At 51.5% G+C, this 8,711-nt stretch overlaps 1 protein-coding gene across 5 annotated transcripts in view; it reads right to left on the bottom strand.

The window, feature by feature from the left end:
- The window catches only part of LMO4 (LIM domain only 4), a 52,206-nt gene extending 45,358 nt beyond the window's left edge, over nucleotides 1-6,848 (bottom strand). The window contains exons 1-2 of one of the 5 annotated variants that reach the window (XM_019837383.3): nucleotides 6,609-6,848; nucleotides 3,631-3,869 (exon numbers count right to left, since the gene is read on the bottom strand). In XM_019837383.3, coding sequence (XP_019692942.1) covers nucleotides 3,631-3,866 — 236 coding nt within the window. In that variant the 5' untranslated portion in view covers nucleotides 3,867-3,869; nucleotides 6,609-6,848. Of the gene's footprint in view, nucleotides 1-3,630; nucleotides 3,870-4,084; nucleotides 4,240-4,300; nucleotides 4,328-6,608 lie in introns of those variants that run through there. The other 4 variants (XM_045036140.1, XM_019837385.3, XM_019837384.3 and 1 more) reach the window with 4 other exon arrangements.
- Nucleotides 6,849-8,711: the final 1,863 nt, after the last annotated feature.

Genomic DNA, 8,711 nt, shown 5'->3' with positions numbered 1-8,711 from the left:
CATGCTCCTGTGCTGTCATTGTGCTTGAGTGGGCAGACTTCAAAGTGATATTAAATAACCAACTATTAGATTTACCTAGCACGTCCTATTGGAAAAGTGCCATTTAATTACCTAGCCTGTTCAATTAAAGGGACAGCATTCTCTGAATATAGCAGCTTGCTGTTGATTACCAGGGAAATGAACTCGCTGTCTGGCGGCGCCTCCGTTCCGAACGCTACCCCCTCCCCAAACACACCCTCCACCACCAACCACCACCACCAGTCCCCCGCCCGGGACCCCGCGCGGCGCTCACTGCGGCTGCGGGCGCCACGTGAACGCCCGAGCGGAGCCCGGGGAAAGAAAGAGCGACCCGTTCGCGCGGCTCCCGCCCTGCGCTCGCCCCCTCGCGGGCCCGAGGCCGCCGGCCGGCAGGGCGCCTCGACCGCGGCCTCGGGCGGCGCCGGCCCAGCCCTGCCCCGGCCCGACCGGCCCCAGCGAGAAAGGGCTCGCCGAGGACCGCCACCCGGGCTTCCGGTGCGTTTCCTCGCCCTCCCCGGACCTAGGGCCCCACCCGTCGGTCTCCGAACTTCCTCCTCTCGCTGCACTTTCCGAGCCAGTCTTCGGCCGAGATGGGGGTGGAGGAAGAAGGGTTCGAGGAAAAGAGAAACGGAGTTTTGAAAGCTACTTGGTGGCGCTAGGATAGAGCTGGGGGGGTCAGAAGCTGGGTGGAGAGAAGAAGAGGGGACAGTTCCAAGGTTCGCCGACTTTTGTAGTGGGGGCGGGCAGGCGTTGGCCCCTTTAAGATCCACCCTCCCTCTTCCCCTCCACAGCCCCCCCCCCACCCCAGTCTTTCCCTCCCTCTCTTAGAGGCCAATTTTGTTAATTAAATGTTTTGTTTGCGACGCAGCTCTCATTCATTGCGGACACGTCATTCGGAGCAGATCTAAGCCAGAGACCAGATCTCATTAGATAAAGCCCATCAGAACTAAGAAAATGGAGGAGCCACTAATTAAAGCTTTTAATTGTGCGGATTCGCTGCAGCAAGGCAGCCGCTTTATCTGAAATCTTGGAGGGAGAGGAGGCAGAAGACCAGTTCTGCCCAATAGACACTTGGTCAGGAAGAGGGAAGGGACTAGGGAAAAGCAGTGCCCTCTCCCCCCGCCCCCCAACACCACCACCACACATCCCAGCCCTGCTTCCCCTCAGCTTTTTAGCCATATCTTGGTAGTTTTCAAAAGCTCACACCTCCAAGTCAGGCAGCTTAAAGCCCCTTAATAAATGGCTCTGTGGTCCCAGTCGGGGCCGAGGAGCCGAAGGGCCCCCTTCACCTGGCATCTGGCAAGCGGATTACTCTGCTCTTCAGTGGCCATCCTTGCAGAATTCAAAGCTCCTCCAACAAGTGGACTGGGGAGGAGATTGGGGAGGGAGTAGCTGAGAGGAAAAGGACGCGCACCAGCTCCTCACCTTCCCACCCTTCTGGCATCTTGATGGGCACAGGGAGGAACACTGAAGGAAGACTTCAGAGATTCCTCAACCTGGGGGTGGGGGAGGCTCAGCTGTTGATGAGCTCTGAATGGAGTGGGAGGCGATGATCAATTCGGTACTGAGCTAGAACTCATCTCTCCCGGGAGAGGTCTAAGCTTCTCAGGGTAGCATGTAGTTCAAGAGCAAGCCTGGCTCCCGTTTTCAAAATCAGAGGGGGAAAAAAAATGAGAAAATGGACCCAGTTAATTAAGGCATGGTGCTGGGTACACATCTTCCATTGCTCCATTAAGCCAGTTGAAAACACCAAATGGGCATTTATATTTGGTCCCAAGAATAGGGAAAGCAGGCAATTCCCAGAAAGCCACTTGCCTAAACTTGTCCTGAGGGAATGCAAGTGGACCCATCTTCTTTTTAATTAGTGGTAATCAGAAGCGAAGGTTTTTTGAAGGCACTTGACAGGAGGTGAATCTGTACCATTCACGGCATCTGAATAGCACTCTCAATTTTTCCACTTTAAGTTACCCTCCCGTCTTACCAGTTTTGCTCTCTATTTAATTACAATACTGTCAAAGCTCAAAGCTCATGGCATTGCTTGGAAGGAGGACCAGAAAGCATTACACCCATGCTCCTGTTGATTTTCCAACATTTACTTCTAAAAGAACACTTAGTGAAATTAATGCTGCCATCTTAATTTAAAAATAAAAGCCCTCTCCCTTCCTATATTTCCTTTACTTGGCTGATTGAGGATGCCAGCAGAGTGGACATAGGTTGCATTATCGGAATAACCAAATGTCATTTTGCTCCATCATTTTAGATTAATGATACCACTGGGGTAAACATACACACACTCAGCTCTGAACTGCACTGGGATCTTTTGCACTTTTAGATGCAGAGTTGAGGGAATCACAATGGAGCTAAACTTTGTACAAAAAAACCTCACCCACTGATTTACCCGCATTGAAGAGAGCAACATTTTCTACTAATATCTATAAAGAAAACGGTTTAGGACAGAAATTTAACTAGAATGCAATTCTTCGTAAAAGTGAGCGGTTCTCTAATATCAACGGTGTGCGTGTGGGTTTTTTTTTTTTTTTTTTAATTACTGGATGTTGAAACAGAACACCTCCTAGAAGCATTCATGTGCATCAGTCTATCAAACCATTTACTCAAATTAAATGTGTAATCCTTCAAATGCCTCCTTTCAAATTAATGAGTTTAAGTAGCTTGAGTTCACCTGAAAAGATCCTATAGGCACCTGACCTCCTGAATTCTTTCCATTAATTGCACTGAAACTTGTTGGAAAAGACTGCTTACATGGGTATATGAATGTTCCTATACATTGCTTTAAAATGCAAGATTAGTATAATTCTATAGCCTCTTTTCCTAAATCTCTTTTGGGGATCAAAGGTAGTGATACAAACGACAACAACAACAAACCCCAAATCTGCACATTCCTCAATTGAAAAACCTGCAAATTCTACATCGCAAACCACACACTAACATTGAGCACTACAAGCCTTCAAGTAATAGTACACAAAGAGAAACACTACCATTAAGGGTTTGGGGGGTTTTTTTTGGGGGGGGGGAGCGGGGAGAGGTAGAGTTTGCTCTAAGAAGAATTACAAGTCTTTAAACTGATGGGTAATCAGCATTTTTCACAAGGAGCACAAAGAATGAGTCACAGTTTTCCACTCAAAAAAGTTTTAAAGTGCTTACGTAAATATAATTAGCCATCACCATAGGCAAATCATTTCTCGCTAACTACACTTATTTGTAAGTCAATCTTTTGTCTCTGAGTTTCTATGTAGGTCCCTACCTTGCTTTAAGGTAGCAGCCTACCTCCCACTTTTCAACTGAGGGTCCAGTTGGGGCAGACGACTTAAAATTTTGGTCAGGAGAGTACCCAACCTTTGCACACCTAAAGGCCCAGTCCCACCAGATGGACAGAGTCTTAGTGTAGTTTTTGCCGTTAATTTACTATTAAAAAAATGGAAGATTAACACGTTCGCCTTGAAACCCTTAAATCCGGCCAATCAGAAGGTTTTTGTGGTGGAGGCTACAATATATTCTCATAGGTGTCCAGTTCCTCTCCTTAAAACCCTTGGTAACCTTTGGCCTTGCCATTGCTCTGCTCACCCATCTAGAGGAAAGGCAGCCAAGTCTTACCTAATGTAGTCATTTCTGCAAAGGATCATGCCGCTCTTGGTATAACAGGACGTGCCGATGTCGCCCAGCTGCGCCTGGCAGCAGGAGCACTTGAGGCACCGGCTGTGCCAGTAGCTGTCCATGGCATAGAGCAGAAAGCGGTCCGCAATCTTGCCCCCGCAGCCTGCGCACCGCTTCCAGGAGAGGGAGCCGGCCGTCACCGGGGGCGGCTGTGAGCTGCTGCCCGGATTCACCATGGTCTGCAGAGGGCGGGAAGGGGACCGGGAGAGAAAGACAAAACAGGGGCAATGCAAAAGTTAGTAATCGCCGCGCGCGAGAGAGACCGAACACGTCCCCCCCCCACCCCCCCCCCAACTCCCCGAACTGTTGGAAGGAAGCAGCGGGGCAACCGCGCGAAAGAGGGTGAGGGGGAGAGGAAAGGAGGGAGGATCGCCGGCAGCAGCCGCCTGTTTACTTTTCTCAAGCTTTGTTCTGGGGCCACGAGCTCCTCTCAACTTTCCAGCGCTCGCCGCCGCTGACAATTTCAGCTTGGGTACTGTCAAAACTCGGAGAGCGAGGCTCGGAGGCGCGCTCCACCCCTCGCGGCGCCTCCTCCCAGCCCCCGCCTCCGCCCACTGCCCCCTCCTCCCTCCTTCGCCGCCCGCCTCCAGCAAATGAGGGTCAAACCCACCCACCGCCGCGCCCGGCCCCTCCCCGGCCCCAGCCGAGCCGGGAGAGCTAGCCGAGGGGAGTGGGGAGGCGGCCCCCGCCGGAGCCACGTTCTCTCCCGAGCTCTGCCCTGGGAAGTGCAGCTGCAGTTCACAAGTTGGAAATAGTTGGGTTTTCTGAAAGGGAGGGAGGGAGGGACCGGCAGAGGGGAGAGGGAGAGCGTGATGGTGGGAGGGGAGCGAGGGGACGCGAGGGAGGGGGTGCGGTGTGTAAAGTTGCGAAACTGGTTTTTCGTATTTTAAACAGCACCTTTCACATGCCATTGTGGTGACCGCCATCTCCCATTATTGTTCCAAATCTCATTTCATTTTGAAGATCAATGAGTGTTTTCTCTGGGTTTTCAGGACACAGGCAAGAATAATAGATCATTGAACTTTAGGATGCCTGTTAACTTCCTATACAAACACTCTCCACTTTGGTCTCACTAATCTGCCCTTGATCAGCAATTTAAATGCTAAAGCTTTGTTCCTCCAAAGGGGGGAGGGGGGGCGTTACAGATAATATGCGGGAAGGCACTATTAAAGGATGCACAAGTTATATAGGAGCCAGTCCTGCTGTCACCAAAAACTGCTTTTAAAAATTCCCTACTCTTTCTAATGAATGTCACGAGAAGCAACTGGGGTATAATATAGGAATCAATTTATAAAGCTTAGCCTAAACCGATTAATTTGTTGCCTCCAATCCTGAGTCCAATAAAGTCCTAGTGTTCCTCCAGTCACTTATTCTATAAAAAGATCAAGTTATTTACTGCCAATTAAGCAGCCTGTTTTGTCTTTGTCCTCTGTAAGCCGAGAGTGTAGGCTCCCCCCGAGGCTCCCGGCTATCTGCTCAAGACGTTCAGCTGATACCTCAGAAGGGAGAGGGCGAACTTTGCCTGTCCCCGGCCCAACTTGGCTGCTGCAAAAAAACCAGGGGAAGGGAACGAAACAAGGACTCGGGTTCCTTAAATAGGCCGATTTTAAACACATTTCCTCCGAAAGAGTCCCGGAACGTGTGTCCAGTGACCGCACAATAAACCAGAATAAGAACTGCACCAATTAAGCTGTAACAAAACCCTGAGACTTTGGAAACAGGACCACTCTAAAACCCATTAGCATTGCATTTATCCGAATGCATCATACCTTTATGTAAATTGATTTATCTGATGCATTTACTCGAGGAATTGCTTTTTGTTACAATTTCAGCCCTAACCCAAATGAATCTGCATTTCCTGCCCGAGGTCTTTAAACTGTTTCCCCCAACGTTTTAATCGCTCCGAATTCCTTTTTAAAAGGGGAGAGGGAGGGAGGAGATTCCAAGCTCTTCCCCGCCCCCATCTTTGGTGAGAGGTAAATATATATGTATATTTTTTTGAAAAGGAAACATTACACTGAGAAAAGCATCCAGTAACCCCATTAGCTAAAGCTCTTAAGGACAAGCAATACCTTAATGCTGATTAAATCTAAAAGAGATGAATCAAGAGGACTGACCAGAAACTGACTCCCCTGATAACTAAGGACGGGCCCTCATCAAGTTTCATTTAGAGTTGGAAAAAAAAGAAAGCTTTTAAGTTAAATAGGCTTATACTCTAGTAATTACATAGCCAAGCAATTTAGGTCCTGGGATAGTCAGTGAAATAGAAAGCAGAACTGGCAGCTAGAGGCAAAATCTGCCCCCCTTTAACAACGTCTCTGGTGTTTTTTAATGGAGACCAGGGGAGGGACAAACGTAGCGCTGGCAATTTGTAGTACAAAAATGGATGCTTAATTCATGTCTTGATTTTAATTAGGTGATTCACCGGATTTCTCCTGGATTGGAACAAAAGACTTATAAGCCAAGAGGAATTTTTGAAAAGAACCAGCAATACTGAATCCTGCTCACTTAGACCCTTTCTGCCACTGTTTCAAAAATAGTGTTTACTGGGGGGGTGGGGGGGGACCGTGACTATTTCCCCCACACTACTTCTCATACTTAAACCCTCATTTAAGCACCTCCTGCCTTTCCCTTAGGAACTGAAAATATCCCCACCCCCCTCCAAGGTCCCCACCAGCCCGGTCTCCAAGAAGAACCCTTTTGTAAGCAGGAACCGCTACAAAGCTGGCTGCCCTCCGTGCAAGCTCGCAGGCCGGCCTCGGTAGTTTCAGACTCGCGCATTATCTAAGCCGACGTATTGTTTACTTGCAATTTGGGACGGTCAAGGGAAGGAAGCCAAAGAAAACAGCCCTGGCCCAAATCGGCCCCCTCCTCCCTCCCCCCCCTCCTTGCCCGCGGCTCCCCAGCCGTCCCCTTACCTGCTTTTCCCCTATATTGCAATACTGCGAGAGGCGGCGGCGGCGAAAAGCGAGCGAAGCCGCTCGGCTTCCAAGGAAGGGGCGCCTGGGCTGGCGGAGCTGTAGGGAGGGGGGATGTTCTCGCAGAAGCAGGAAAGGGGAGGAGGGGGCTAAGGGCTGCTTTTTTTTTTTTCCTTTTTTTTTTTTTTTTTTTTTTTTAACGCGTCGCTCTGAGGCTGGGTTGGGGGGCCCCGCGTAAGTGGCGGGCGGCCGGGAGCAGGAGTGTCAGTCTCAGTCCTCGGCGTTCTCCTCCGCCTCCGGCTCCGCGCGAGCAGCTGCAGGAGCCCTCGGCCCGCGCGGCGCGGCTTCAGGCGCGGCGCAGCGGCAGCAACTGCTGCAATCGCTGCTGCAAGTTTGGCAATGTGGCTTCACTTTGTATATTCCCCCGCCCGGCGGCCCCCGCCCCCGCCCGCGCGCCTCCCGCTCCTCCTCCTCCTCCTCCTCTTCCACCGCCTTCCTCCCTCCCGCGCGCTCGCTCGCTCGCTCGGGGCTGGCGGCGGCGGCCGCTCGGCCGAGCTTCCTGCCCCTCCAGCCGGGGCGGGGGGCAGCCGCAGAAACAACAGCCCCGGAGCGGCGGCGGCAGGCGCGGAGGCCGGGAGGCGGGCGCGCCCAGGGGCCGGGAAGCTGCGGCCGGCCGGGGCCCGGCGCGCTGGAGCCTGCGCCGCTGCCCGGGCTGCTGCCGGAGCTGCTGCTGCCCGGCTCGGAGGAGGAGGAGAAGGAGGAGGCGGCGGCGGCGGCGGCGGCGGCGCTGGCCTCTAGCCGGCTCGCTCGCTCCCTCCGCGGCGCTTACACATGTGTTACTGACAGAGCAAAATCCCAACTACTCCCCGGCTCTGCCGCCGACGTCAGCGACCCTCAGCCACTGGGCGGCCGGATTGTTCAGGCGGAATAATAAAACCTGCCAATCCGGGGAAGGACAAAGGGATGACTGAAACTAGACTCTGGGGGCGGGGAAGAGAGGGAGGCGGCGGAGCGGGAGGTGGAAGGAGAGGGGAAGGGCCGGAATCAGGTGGGAAGCGGCGACCCGGGCGCCGGGGACCTTGCCGGGCTGCCCTCCGCCGCCCCGGATCGAGAGCGGAGGCGTCGGGTGCCGCTCCGGCCTGCCCAGCGCGCGGAGGACCCTCGGGACCCGCACCCGCCCGCCCCTCGGGGATTGCCCTCCCCTCGCACCGACACGAGCCCCTTAGGAAACTTAACTTCACGTCTCAGAAATAGGTCTCTTCCTGTTTGGGAAGAAAAGTCTTCCCGAAATCCTAGGGCGGTGGACTTCACACACACGCAGAAGAGGTTTTGTTTTTGTTTTTTAATTCGCGGTGTTGGAGGTTGATGAGCCTTAGTGGAAGTTCAGTTAACAAGGTAAAGACAGTGAATCAGTAGTTCTTAAGTACTCCCTCCTTACCCTCTTCTCCCACATTAGCCGGAGTTAAAGAGCCTCGTAGGCATTTCAGAGATACTTGTCAATTGTCGGTGAAAAAAAAGATCACAGCCCTTACTTCGCAAGTTGAGGGAAACTTCAGGAAGTCTTGCCCTCCATCCACCTCACTGTGGAGGATGAGAACCCCACTTTCTCATAGCCCCCCAAAAGCAACAGAAGTAATTGCAAAATTTCCCCAACTCACAGCCTCTGGAGAGTACGAAAGGTCACTTCTGGTATAAATTTAACTGTTGAGGAATGCTTTTAGGTCTCTTTCCAGGGCCCAAGCTCAGCCTAGATGTTTGAATACCTAGTCATTCAACTTTATCTACTCTGCCAAATAGGTTTAATAAATTTCTGATCTGAGGCTAATATTAGGTCTGATTATTATTAGTACGTTCCAGAGAGATTTTTCTGGGGGAAATTATCATGAAAGTGCAAAGCCCTTCTGCTAAGTATCATTAAGTAAAACCAGCCTTATGGGACAAGTTTTCATATTGTATTACACACAGTACTGCTGGATTGAGGAAAGGGACCTGCAGAAGAATCTGGCTAGACAATGCAGTTGTTAAACATCTATGGTTTTACTATCTGTTTGGGGGATTGCTGTCTTTCAAACCATCAAAATTAAGGCTGCAAAAGAAACAATA

Source organism: Felis catus, chromosome C1 (genome assembly GCF_018350175.1).
Source record: "Felis catus isolate Fca126 chromosome C1, F.catus_Fca126_mat1.0, whole genome shotgun sequence".
Lineage (NCBI taxonomy): Eukaryota > Metazoa > Chordata > Mammalia > Carnivora > Felidae > Felis > Felis catus.
This window is presented reverse-complemented; position numbering and strand designations above follow the sequence as displayed.